The 14517-nt window shown below is 37.4% G+C and overlaps 1 protein-coding gene across 13 annotated transcripts in view; it reads right to left on the bottom strand.

The window, feature by feature from the left end:
- LOC107997269 (RNA binding protein fox-1 homolog 2) overlaps positions 1-14517 on the bottom strand; it is a 299964-nt gene that overhangs the window by 172323 nt on the left and 113124 nt on the right. For 5 of the 13 annotated variants that reach the window (XM_062072504.1, XM_062072505.1, XM_062072514.1 and 2 more), the window contains exon 1: positions 2987-3613. The exons of 4 other annotated variants lie outside the window; for them this stretch is intronic. In XM_062072504.1, coding sequence (XP_061928488.1) covers positions 2987-2998 — 12 coding nt within the window. In that variant the 5' untranslated portion in view covers positions 2999-3613. Of the gene's footprint in view, positions 1-2986; positions 3615-14517 lie in introns of those variants that run through there. 4 more of the 13 variants (XM_062072502.1, XM_062072503.1, XM_062072516.1 and 1 more) reach the window with 3 other exon arrangements.

Here is a 14517-nt window from a genome sequence, read left to right as displayed (position 1 = left end):
AATGCCAGCGGATTAATGTCGACGGATAATGCCGCGAGCTCGTGACGCTGTAATCTGCTTGGAAATTTTTCGTCCACCTCGCCGTGAACAAACCCCTTTTCTAACGAATACGTGTATATATAGACGGGGAATAAAAAGCTGGAACACGTCGGGAAAAATTCGCGCGCGGAAATTAACCGATTCTCCAATTCTTCGAAGGAATTTTCGTGAAAAACGAGAGTGTGATCACGGCGAAATCGATCGCGATTCTGGTCGATTGTTCCGAACAACAATACGATAAAAAAGAAATCGGCCTTTAATGTATAATTCGCGTTTTTTTCTTTTTCTTCCCCCTCCCCCTCCTTTTTTCTTTTTCATTTTCTAGCGCGTAAGCAGAAAATCGTGTAGTACTCTTTTTTCGCGAGGAGAACGAGGAAGTCGGAAGCAGATTATTTGTTAATGCATGTCATGTTTACGATGGCGGAGTTTACCGATGACGTTGCAATTCCTTCGAGTTCGTATACTCGGCTTTATATCGCCGGTGAATTGAGTTATTGCTCATGAATCTATGCGGTGAACTTTGAATTTGAATTGGAATACCGTTATATCATTTTTATGTTTACATTCCATTCGTTTTCTCATCGACATATGAGTGTGTGTGTGTATGTGTATCGATAGTCGCGTTTCTTTATTTTTGTACTGTTTAAATATATATAAGATCGAACTAGTTCGGTCTCCAGGAATTTTCCTTTCAAGGAAGAATTATAAATATGAACGTTTGCTAATAATAGTCGCGACATGAATTATATTATATTTAATACGAGTTTTAATTGTTTTTATTAATTTTTTTTTTTACTTGAATTTATATTAAAATAATCTTATGAATATCGGAAAATGATTTCTGAGATCTTTTTCTTCAACTACATAAGTTTGATTATATAATAATTTGCCAATTAGTAAAAATTTATCTATTTCATTACCAAAGATATATCGTTACGCAATAGAATTTATAATTATTACTAATTTGACTATTATTCACAATTAAAACTTAATTAATTTCTTTTATAATAACAGCTCAATTATATTAGAAGATCTTGATAATAATTTTGAAGTTTTCATCTCTTTATATATAAATTGTTCAATTAATAAAATATCATTATAAAATTTGCAGAATATTTAATTATCTTTAATTTAAATATTCTCCAAATCTTTGTAACTTTTTTGAAGAAATATAAATTTTTCTACGAGAATAAATTTCAATTATCAATGATTTTTACACAAGTTAAAAACCTCATCTTTTTATCATTTTTCCTCATTCATAATCATTATTTTTTTCTATTTTTCTTTCAATTTTTAAATTTAGAGATTTAAAATGGAAAAAATAGAATATTCTACACACACAAACATTTATGCTGATACAAGAAACGTATTGAAGATAATGTCATAATTTCGTTCATCAACGAAAGACAAAAATTGCAACGCAAATGGCAAGTAACGCGATACGCATATCAATATTAATTACGCGACGCATTCGCAACGAATCCGGTAGCAGCATGAATGCTTCAAACCCGCGCAAAAAATGGCACGTCCTCTTCACATTAGTCGTGTCGTGCCAGAAAAGACCAAGACGAGAACGTTTCGCGCCGCGACACACGTGCGTTGCCTATGAAACGCACACACGTCACATTTGAGTTCGTGTAATGTAATTCGATGTCTCGATCGAAACCTCGAATAGTTCTCTCGTTCGAATTGCACAGCTGATACTTATAACAATAAGGGATACTATATAAATTATGTGAAAGCAGCCTCGACTTTGATTCGTTGTGTAAAAGCGAACGTTGTGATCCAAAGTATATAAGGAAATGAAAAAAACAGGTCAGATATATTGTATGCGAAATTCAATCCACCAGTGTCTACCTGAGAAGAAAGGAACTTTGGGATACGATTCGATTCGAGAAAGCCCTATCTCTGCATTTTATAGTCTACCTGGCTAAGTAAATAAGAAAAAAAACTTGAAATTCGATTTTCGAATATGTAACCGAAAAAAACTTTTTTTTCTTTACTTATTATTGTTACATATAATATTATGTAGTAATGTAACATTTATTACTACATAATATCGGTGAGAAAATAAAATTTTGGTTAATAATTATGTGTACATAATTATATTTGCTTAAAAAATAAAGATTTTATGTTTAGATTATAGCAGTACGTTAATCGGGATTATTTAAAATTGACTCATTATGGAGACCTTTGTAATATTTGAGAAACTAATGGCACATAGAGTGAAAATAGCTAACAGCAATATATTTACTTTCACTTCGGAGTGCCTTCTGTATCTTTCTCACCGAGTATTCTAACCTCTCTTTCGCAGAAGTCTATCGTAACGCAGTAAATAAGCAAATTCCTCGAAATACGATGTCCGCCGACGTCAAACACGACGGTCAAGGTAATTTTCTCTGCCAGAAATAATCAAAACAATCGTTTTATTCACTCTTTTCTCACTCCGAATTTCTGTCCTCGTTTTTAACCTTCTGGCGGAGACGACATAACCTCCAATCCGTATTGAACGAAATATTCGCGATGATGATACGACAATTTAAAATGATTTCATTCTATTTACAACGATATTATGACGAACGTATTTATACAACGTATTTATACGAACGAACAGAAATTGATTAGACTTATAGGGAAAAAAACAAAACAATACATTATGGAGTGTAACACTGTGCGCGTGTATTCTACTATTTTCCGTACGACAAGAATCAAATATGCATTTCTGATCGCGTCGTATATAATATCGAATGATTCGCAGAAGTCTAAAATAGAAACAAAGCACAATTCCACAACCTGATGCCTCATATCGAACCGACGCCTTCGAACATTTCCAGTAAAGAGAGGGTAGAGAGTGAGGGAGACAGAGAGACGCCTCCCTCTCTTTGATTAATCGTTCTAGCTTCCCGGTGAACGCACGATATTTATAAAAAATGAAATAATCACTTACGGGGTAGTACATCCCTTGCGGAGGAAGAAAAAACGCCCCAGAGCCCCACAGTTTGAGGCCGTTTTGCTCCACCGTTGTGCGAGAAAACAAATCCAACACTCCGTACCTCCTCCCCCTCCTCACCCGCCTCTCCTCCTCCTCGGCTCCGGTTGTCCCTTCCCACTCTATCTCTTTCTCTCTTACTTTCGTGCACACTGTATGCGACCCGGCGCTACTCTCTTTCCGACGCACGTATATTTGTATATATATATACTACCGATGTAACACACAAACGCGTAACGAAAGACGGTGCGGTGTTTTTCACGCACACACGGACACAGGCGCGCGCGCGCCGACCCACACGCACCAGAGCGAACCGAGACGACGCACGATAATCGAACGACGGAGGTTAAAACTCTTTCACGCGCACACGATCGAGCGGGACCCGCGAATTAGGCGACTACGAACGTACGCGACGCTACGTTTGACTTTTTTGTTTCTTCTCTTACTTCTTTTTTCTCTAAACTTCTCTATCTTTCTGTCTTTCTTTAGCTCCTTTCGTCCTATTGCACGTTCTCTTTCTATTACGACAACTCACGACCGCCACCGTGCGTGGTCCCTCTGCGACTGACGGTCCCGCTCCTAGCCGGCGCCATCGGCGCGCAGCGTCATTGCGCATCCAGCGCCGCGCATCGGCCATCTTTCGCACTACGCGATCAAACTCTATCGAGGCGCACAAAATGCCTTCGCTTTGATCGGGTAGCTCCCTACATCGAACGCGAAATTTATGGAAATATAAAACGTTTCATTTACCGCAAACGTTCGTTACATTTACTATCATGCTATGTTGCCATGGTTCTTACAATGCGACGTAAGATTTATGTCACCGATTTACTTTTTCCCCATTTTATTCCCGTACAATTACAGTGGTTCTGTAAAAGATGCGATCATTAAATGAAAATCAAGTCGAATTTATGTGTAATTATTTATAACTTTTTTCATTATCTTCTAGCTTTTCCTTCGTTATCTTGGTATCATTTTTATAACGCTTTTCATAACGCTCGGTATATCTTTGTACAATGATACAATATCCGCTAAGAATATTTTCCATTTTTATAACTTTTCGTGACTAATCCTTAGCATCGTTATTTCCATTTCGTCGCCTTTTCTATTGGTGCGAAATACCTAGAATCTTGCATTCAGACTGCAGATGTTGCCGCATACTTTTACACTAAAATAAATAAATCAATTATACCCGTCTCTTTAATTGGTCTGAGAACGCAAGCATCTCAGATACACTATTTCTCTTTGATAAATGACAAATCAACCTCAATTATGTAAAATAATGCCAATTGCTTTTTCTCTAAGGTGTACTTTGTCGAACAACTTCAATTAAAACGTACTCATACGATTTTCATTATTGGTTCTTTATACAATCGATTATCGTATCTTTCTTTACGTTCCCTATTTTAAATTCATCTTTCTTTCTTAATGGATAATGAAGTTTCAACAATTCTCTACGAAAATTGACCAAAGACCTATGAATCCAATGAGTCCTCGCCACTATACCAACACGTACATATAATATCGAAAGTTCGTTATTGCGCCCACGGCGCCCAGTTATTACGCATATATTAGTATGCAGCAGAGAGATACAAGGAAATGAAACCATTATCGAACAATAGAGAACGGATTCCGATCCCGAGGAAAGCTCGCGTTACACGGGTTGACCCTTTGCAAAAATATCTCGTCCACGAGACGAGCGTTATTATTTTCGAACATTCTTTTCTCCAGAAATTGATTGAAATTTTAAATAACATAATAAATAATTCCTATTTCCTTTTCGCAAACGAAAGATACCTTTTTGATCCCGCTTTACTCAAATACACCTAGTTCTAACGCCTTCTCTTGGCTTATACCAAATATTTTCACGATGCACACGCGTATGCCAGATGTTCGCGGAATCACAACCGCGTGAATCACAAATTCCTCCCACCTCTAACCTTTGATTATCGAGAAACGTTTCAAAACACGCAACCGTTGTTGCACCGAGACGAAACTTTCACATCTTCCATTACGCCTCTATGTATTCCTTTCCCTATCGTTGCGCAATATCCCGGCTGGAAGCAACACGAGGTATACGATCGAATATACGAAGCTTCGATCGAAGACGGATCGTTACGAAATCCCATTTCGTGTGGAGCTACCACCACCGTGAACAGGCTGATGGGGGCAGAAAAGTTCTGGAGCAAAGTATCGGAGACACGAGGAGATCCCGACAATTTATACCCCTGGAATTTTGCCAGGATCCGTCTGTCCGCCGCATCGGGTGCAACGAAAAATGTCAAACGAGAGACCGCGGGAGTCTACGCTGTCTGCGGAGATCGGAGGGTTGGATTGTTATCGCGATTTCGTTCCGTGCGATTGAGAGGAACGTTGATTCATTGCAGATCGGGAAATATTATTGTTATTGATCGTATTTTAAATGATATTTCATATTACGTTAATACGATTAATAAGAGAAATCGTTATTGTGCGATAATTATTGAAATTTAGCGCTTCGATAAATTCACCTTTCAAAGGTGATTTTAATAAAAACAAATGTATTCACTCGCGGCACAATGATGTCATAACCGTTTCAAACTTTCAAATAATTTTTAATATTACGTGATTAGCGCCAGTTAAAAGAGAATGTCGCAGACTACAAGGCGATAAGATTAAACCTTTGAAAAGAAACGTCTAAGATAGTCCGAGAAAGCTATAAAAATCGCTCCACAAATAGATTTATGACCAAACGAGGCGTGATTTTCCGTTTCTTTGATCGACACCGATATTTAACATAGTGGGTGTTCAAAGGACGGATGTGTTAAAAAATAGGGAGTAAAGAAACGCTATCATTTACTCGAAAATCGTTGTTCTTCTTTCAAGGATCCGAGGTTAAATCCCGTATAATCATCGTGGCTACGTTTCGAGGAAACGCGCGGGAAGATGTTAATGCGTAACTTTGTCCTGTGGGCGCGTAAAACACGTTCCAAAGCGATTAAATTCACATCACAGGGGAGAAAGAAAACGCGAAATTGCGAGTAGCTCCGAGAAACGTGCTCACTTCGCCGAAGTGAACGAGAAGGTGCAGCTGTATTTTCGGTACAGCGCGAATGTGATCTCACTAAACAAGTGGAGCGGACGTTTAGAAGCCGTGTAAATACACGTTGAGGAGGAAGTGACGAGTAGACGTAGGTAAACTTGAAGTCACTTGGCGTTAACCTTGCTTTCTTCGCGTGTATCAGAATAATCTTCTTCTTTGCGATATATAATAATGATAAAATCGTCGTTTCTATTAAAATTGTAGAACAGTCTTTTTTCATTGGTTATCGGTTAAAATTAGTCTTTTAGAAATCTATTGTAATGCGATTAAAGATGTTGAAACGTAATCTTTATTGAACACAATTAAAAAGAAGTTTAAATACTACATGTCCCGTAATAAATAGAAAGCATATTTGATTAAAAATATATATCTGTTGCTTTTCAAAAAAAAATTAATCAAAATCATATACAATCTTCAATATCCATCCATCATTAAAAAAGTAATTTATACACGAAGACGTCAACAATCTTACGTTACAAATTTTTAAATTTCCCTATTTATAAATATTTATCCGCTCGTCAGATAGATACAGTTCCGGATGAAATTCTGAAACAATAACTCATTCTTACTTTAAAATTCCCATCTCCTCGCATCCAGCATCGTATCTCAATGCCTTTAGGAAAATGTTTCAGACACCAGACCGGCATTACTTCGATAATCACCATGCGAAATGATTGTCTCGTTCGAGAGAGAGAGAGAAAGAGAGGATAACCCTCTATTCGATAGATGATCCTGTGTTTGCTCGAGAGGGCTACACGGTTACCTACAATCAACCTGCGACGCTCGCTCGATCTGCAGGGGGATACCCTACCCCACTTGGAGTCACCATAGAAACGAAGGGAGGTGGGGGAGAGGCAAAAGCCACGGTGCTTAGAATAACGCGGGCGGACGCGTTCTAGATGGAAATGGATCCTCCATGGTATTATCAACCGGTAACAAACCAAGACACGGCGTAACGATGCGCTCTCGTAACAATCGAGACAAATTCATGACACGAATTCTACGATTTCCATTGTCGCGGCGTTAAATTAATTCGGCAAGAACTCTATTCTCTGTCTCCGAATATATCGTCCTTTGTTCTCGAATCAATTGTTCGGCAAGTTATTTTCCTTCGTTTGGGACTCGATAAATGACTTGTTCCTCGAGTCACTTTTTTCACGGATGGAAGTTTATCGCGAGGGTTATAGGTATAAACTTTGAACGAATCGAGAAGTTTATTATTTACGATTTTATTTTCGCGTCCAAGACGGATATGCAGTTAGAGTTTAAGACAAAGGGCCGTTCTCCATCTTGAAAATAACGCGTGAGCGTTCGTCGTGTCCACTTTAAAACCATCAACCATGGTATACAATAACGGTTGAATTGTACAACTGGGACAGCTCGTATCTCTTTCCCTTCCCCAGATAAAAAAAGCTTAAACAGCGACAAAGTTACAGAAGCGCAATCGACCCAACGTGTAATCACACTCTCCATCGTTCGAAACTTTTTTATCATTTTCCCAGACCTCTTATATTTTTAATCAAAAAAAAAAGGAAGACTGTCATTGAAATGGAGCAAGAGGAAAATATAATCTGTACTATACGTGTCCCCTGATATTACTACCCTCAATTAATTCTATTAAATATTTCCTAAATGAATATCACATCATTTTTTATCGAAATAGAAAATTAAGATAAAAAGATGCGTTATTTTTGATAATCTTTGTACTTCAAGATTATCTTGAAATTGATAAAAATCCCTCGACGAAGATCAGATCGACGTAATCGGTTCCAATTGCACGAAAAATAAACAAAACCTAGTCGATCGCATCCTATCTTGAGAGATAAAATACAAAAATTGTTCGAGTTGAATCAATTAAACAATTTCAACAACAAAATTCGATATCGAGAATGAAGATTAAAAATTCATTTTAGGAATAGGAACAGGAATATCAGCAACCTTGGAACGGAGAAAAATTCATCAACTTCGAGTCCATCGACGCACAACTTCTAATCTCGCCAAGAACGAACGAAACACGCTTCGAATTATAAATGGATGCCGCAAGATTCTTAAGAAGAACGCAAGGGATGCCTCCGTCTTGTGTCTCCGTGAAATTGCTTATCGACGATCTCTCTCTCTCTCGATTCGACGCGATTTCAAGTGCACTCGGGGTGGCCGCGTATTTTTAGAAGCTCGTGTGCACACGCAGCTGGAGAGCGCAAGAGCGCCCGCCTTTTCTCCGCTTCGAGTCGTGACGACTTGACTCGTGTAACATCCTCGTCACACTATAAATGTTTCAAGGGTTTGACCTCACGGCGGGACGAATAAGAAGTAACAAGAAGGGGACAAATTTATAGGACCCCAGGACTGTCAACCAACCCTGGAGCCGCCTCCAAGTGAAATTCCAAGTTGCGAGAGTTTGTCTGTAGCAAAAACAAACCGATGGGAGAAGAGGTCTTTTTATTTCGGCCGAGTGCAATGAGTGGAGAATATATAAATAAGCGAGAACGAATCATTCGTTAGGAGGAAATAGGAGATGATGGGTGTTATAGAACGACAATATTATTGTTGATTTTGCTATTTAAGAAGAATGGAAAGTAACGAGGAACAAAATGTTACGTTGATGTTGATTTATTTTTGAAAATATGAATTGACGATCGCTTCTCGCAAAAACATTCAACAGAAGAGAAAGGAAAGAAAACGTCTTCTTAAGAAAACGTCCGTTTACAATGGAGATTGTAAGAATGAATGTGAAAAAGAATAAAACGACGATGAAAAAGAAGCACTTTTTGTAAGAATAATTTGATAATTTAATAGTAAAAGAAATGAAGAGACGCTAAGAAGAAAATAAAAGAATGCGATAATAAATTTTTCTCAAGAGAAGGAATAATGAAATTTTTTAAATCGTCTTTTATAAAATCAGCAAATTACATTACTCTCCAACAACTTCTGAGTCCTACTTTTAACCTAATTTTCGGAGAAGTTTCGGCCGCCATATCGATATCCACGACAATATTTTCCCTGAAAGGAGGGCGGTAAATTCTGGCCGGTCATCGAAACTCACCGATCTCGGTTTATAGGTCGCTCACGTCGTGTTTTCTTCTTTTTTTTTTTTTTTGTACGATTTATATCCTCGCAAACAGATCGAATCTACGAGGTGAAATCTAGAAGGAGGGCGGTAAGGCAAAATATCGGGGTAATTTTGATAAAACGAAGGGACTATCGAAGAATCGGGTCGATCCTTCGGATTTTATTCGACGCTGCCAGCTTGTCGTGACAGATGAGATTTAAACAGATCGACGACGATTCGTCGTGGAAATTTTTTCCTCAGATGAAAAGAGATCTTTCGCGAGGAGAGAAATCACGCGAAGAGTTGGAGTTACGAAAAAAGTTACGGGAATAAGGTGTAAAAACTTCGAATAAGCTTTATATTTTTATATTTGCATGAACTTCTTATCCTCTTATCGGTCGGAGTTGAAAAAAAAAAAAAAGAAAAAAGAAAAAAAGAAGGTTGACACGAGGGAATTTTAAAATTTATACCTCGAATGGAAAAAGGGAAGAGAGAATTGTTAAAATTATTCATCGGGGATAAATTTTTATTCCCGGAGTAGGACGTGCATATAGGTGGGTGGAAGCAGAAGACAAGATGAAGTGTTTAGATTTATCATCGTTGGAATAGGTTAGCCTTGATCGACGTTGTTCGCCCTCGAGGTTACACCCTAAACCTCTGGAAACTGCCTACTCTCGACAAGGGAGCACATCGAAGAGGGGTTTCCATGACGACTACGAGAGAGAATTGTGCCGATGCTCGGGACCAACCGAGCCTCTCCGCCTCGAAATGTTCACGCACACGCGCGACCCCCCTCCAATAAAGATCCTGAAATATTCAAATCGCGAAGTTTTTCCAGCCTTAATATTGTCCGGAAACTTGGAGAATATGATAGACGCGTATCTCCCTTTATCTTTTCTCGTAATATTTGAAATTATAGGGAACGTAAGACAGATTTTTTTAAAGATAATTTTGCGTAATTCATTCTTATTCTTTTTTGTGGGATGAACGTACTATGGAAATAGTGTAATCTTGAAATTTTTTTTAGAATAATCACGAATTTTCCGTTCATTTAATAACAATTTGAACCTCAATTGCGAAGGATAGAAAAATTTCACTCTCGATGATATTTTGAAAATGATCCAATCACAATATAAATGCGTTTTATACGAAAAGTGACAAAAACTAATTGTTTCAACCGTCGATTCTTTTTATTTTGTAATCTTTTAAGAAGTTACTTTTTTATAAAAATAAAAATTTGCATCGCCACACACTTTGTTACTTGTTACAAGCGCAAAAAAATATATATATATATATATATTAATCAACGAATGTATCTTTCTCATTTAAAACTCTGAAATTTCACCCTCGCGCGCGTATTTATTTTCCAACTATCCAGAGAAGTTGCGAAAGGTTCAACCCTCGACTTAATGGCATCTCTGACTTACGACCAAAAATAATTTTATACTACCCTCGCGATAGTAAGTGCAAATTTTCGAGCTTCGACCCAAAGTGCACTTAAGCAAATTCGTCGAAAATGCAGCGACCGCCTTAATGAGCGTCGCTTTAATATGCGGCCAGACATTACGATCGCTTCTGTATCCCTCTTCCCAGAATTTTTTAGGTTAGGTTGGCAAACAGTTTATCGCTTCAATTTTGAGATTGTGTTCGCGCAAATCCCCCCGCAACCGAAATTGTCAATAAATGCGGCAAATATCTTATCCGCCTCGGGGACAAGATTCTGATAAAGAACCTCTTCCTTACGAATCTCCAGGTTCATTACAACCTTGCTACATTTTTATGAAACTTACGGCAAATAAACGATTTTGAACGATATTGAATCTTATTTCAGGGGTGAGAATAAAACAATTTTCTGTTAATTGTTCTCGATCGAGATTTTTTTTTTTGAAAATTGCTAATACGAAGATTTAAATCAATCCTCCCTATGGAAAATGAATGCATAATTTATTTCACCAAAATGAACTACGTATTTATGATTTTTTAAAATCATTTACAACAATTAAAATTAACATGAGAGCATAAGCTATACATAAATTAAAATTAATATATCCCAAATATCGGTCGAAGCTACTTTCAAAACTTCCATTGAAAAGAAGAAACCCTCCCCTCCTCGCTTCATCCTATAATATTCTTATTAACAATTCGAAACGAAGGAAATTTGCCATTATATCCGTATTCTTTAAAAATTACCTCGTCGAAAGCGTTCAACAACCGCTCTCGGTACAGAAATGTCGCGAGTTGGTCGCACTTGAGAGTCGAGAGAGAGGCAGAGAGAAAGAAAAAGTCGCGTAGACGGCGTTGAATTAATGAAGACACGGCGAAGAGGAGGAGGAGGAGGAGAAGGAGAAGGGTTGACGTCGGTTCTGGAAACGGGTATAGGACCTAGGGGAAGAGGGGGGGATTGTCTTCACTCGAAAAGTGAATGAACGCGGAGAATTGGCTCCCTAAGGTCAGGGCCTGGCGTTTCGGCCCTGCGTCGAAATAAAATCTAGCAGAGAGGAGATAAAAAGAGCCGCGGCGAATTCCCGGCGGTCTGCAGCCGCTGATCACGAAAATAAGAAACCTCGACTAAAATTAACCGGCCGCTAAATTCTGCCCGCGCTTTCTCCCTTTCTCCTATTACCACTCGCCACTCTCTGCATTCTGCGAATATACACGATGAAATAAGTTTCTGAATTTTGGCGAAGGAGAATGGAGGATTGTTTTCGAGTAAGTGATACCCTATTTATACGTTAAACATGGAATAATGGAGTATTCTAGTTTAACGAGAGCTTAAACTGTTATATTTGAGTTTCCCTCGTTTTCAATTCGATCCGTAATATTTAACCTAAGGCTCTAGGCTTTTATTGGTTTATTAAAAGAAATTGTATATTATTTCGTAAAATCCTTATCCCATCACTTTTGTTCCGTCTCTTCTTACGAAACTTGAAATTCTTAAGCTTGTCTACATTTATTTTTACTCCGCTCCCAGTTAAAATATCGTAAAATACGAGTGAACGGAGAGTACAATCTAAAATATTTCAAATAAACGATTATTGAACTTTAAAATTTAATCGGAATTTTTTAATCCTTCTCATTTCGTGAAACTTTAACTTACCATCATCCTCTTCCAAATTTACCAATGTAAAAATTTCGCAACAACCTCGCCTGAATTTTCACGATCGCACGATCCTTCCTTCCCTCCAGAAATATCTTATTCGATTTGGTCGGATCGACGTAAGTTGGACGGACACGCGATGCGCCCGAGAGAAGAGAGTTTCTTTTTAAACGATGGCCCTTCCATCGATTCCAGCCGGGCCGGCTCTTCGTGCAGAAATATTACGTGACGCCACGTGTTTCTGCTTCCCGTCACTAACAAACTCGAGGCTGTATGTTTCTCTTCCGAGGCGGTTGCACAGTAGCTAGTTGGACGAACCTTCCACGAGCGTGTAAACACACGGTTGAAACGGACCCTGGATCAGGGGCTTTCTCTCCACGGATCGTCAAAGGGATCTTAGACACCGACACGGTTCCGAGAACCGTGCATCCCTCTTTGCCACGTTTTGGGAATATAAGAAACGAGGGTCGTGATGCGCTCGAGGGGATGGATGGACAAATGGAGGAGAGAAACGTGAAATTTCGTTGAAATTGTTTCTCAGAAACTCAGATGTTGGGTATATACAACCTTTTGATTTGTCGAACAGTTTTTAATGACGAGGAAAAATTGGAAAAGTTGATAGATTCTTTTAGAATAATATTTTTAACGAGGGAGAGATAAATTTCGAGTGATAAAAATGGAATGATCTTTTGTTTAACGAAAGTTATGATTCGATGTTAGGATTGATTTTATATCTGGAATGGAACTTCTCTCGTTATCCAATGGATAATTTTGATAGAAGAAAATTGTATTGATTTATTCCGAAGGATTATTTTTATTAGAAATTATTTATCCTCAGATTTTTGTACGCTATTTCAACGTATATCTATTCGCGAGAAAAATTTAGTTGAAGAAACTTTTTAACGATTTAAATTTAAAACTAAATAAAATAAAAATATAAAGAAGATAAAAATATCTTTTTGAAATGTATCTTAATTTTTAAGATCCTAATTTTAAAAAGTTTTAGAAAGATTTAAAGCGGATAAAATGATGCCAAGGCTAGAATAAAGAATTAACGAGCAACTCTCGAAGACTGTAATTTCTAAAAATATATATACCATATACCAAAGGATCTGAACTCCAAGAATACATTAAATAACCGAACGGAAAGCACAGTATCCATCGCAGTTCGAATGGTGGAAAAAAAGGAAACTCGGTAAAGTGGAGCAGGAAATCTATAATCTTCTCCCCTTTCTGTTATCGTGTATCGTATTTCCTCGTGAATATTTTCGCGACACGCGAACTCTGCTTCTCTTTCGAGCCTCTTTCCTTTTCGAAAGGGTTGGCCGCGATTAAAATGGCGACCAGAGGCCAGATGGAATTCTTGCCGAACGATTATTTCGGGACGGTGATCCTGCGGGACCCGTTGCACCCGAAAACATCCCCCTGACCAGCTGGATCGAATTACAGGGCCGTATCCTGGCACCGGTTCAATTTTCCAGCTAAATATACCGGCGATGTATATTTGGCGAATTGCTTGTTTCAGACTTGTATTAGCGTTCATGTTGAAGTGTTACAAAAGCACCGTGGAATTTCGATTGAAAGCAATCGGGGAATAAGAGGCATTGAAAATCGAGAATATGATCGAGAAAATATGGTCCAACATTTGAAATTTGAAATAATTTTTGGTGAAAATGTTTGATGCGATTGAAAGTGGAGATAAAAGAGAAATATAAAATATTTAATGTAAAAGAGTGCACTCTAGTACAGTAATGTTTTTATTATTACTTTAATAATAATGTACTTAATAATTGATTCAGATATTGCATCATGCGACCAATAGGTTGTTATGTAAAAGTATTATATAAAGATATTAATCTCATCAAGATAATGATACTGATCGATAAAAATTTGTTGGCTCGCATAAATTATGAAAAATATCTCAGTTTACTTTGCGGTTATCGATATTGTACATTGTGCGTATAAAAATTATATGACTTTGATAAACAAATTATAGACACTTTATATATTGTTTTTATTATCTTATGTTATATAATTGTGCAATTAAAAAAAATTAATTAATAAAAACAGTAGACAAGTGCCTTTACGTATTGTTGATAAGGATGGTGTTTATGAACACAAGGAATTATTTGAAAATTATATCAAGAATCTTATTAATTTTGCATAAATATTATAGACAATGAATAATATACATAATATATATATATAAAATATCTGAAATATTGAATTATTAATTTGAAAAATATGATTTTGTTTTCTTC

Source organism: Apis cerana, linkage group LG3, assembly GCF_029169275.1.
Source record: "Apis cerana isolate GH-2021 linkage group LG3, AcerK_1.0, whole genome shotgun sequence".
Classification (NCBI taxonomy): domain Eukaryota; kingdom Metazoa; phylum Arthropoda; class Insecta; order Hymenoptera; family Apidae; genus Apis; species Apis cerana.
Note: the sequence above shows the minus strand (reverse complement) of the source record. Positions and strands in the feature narration are given on the sequence as shown.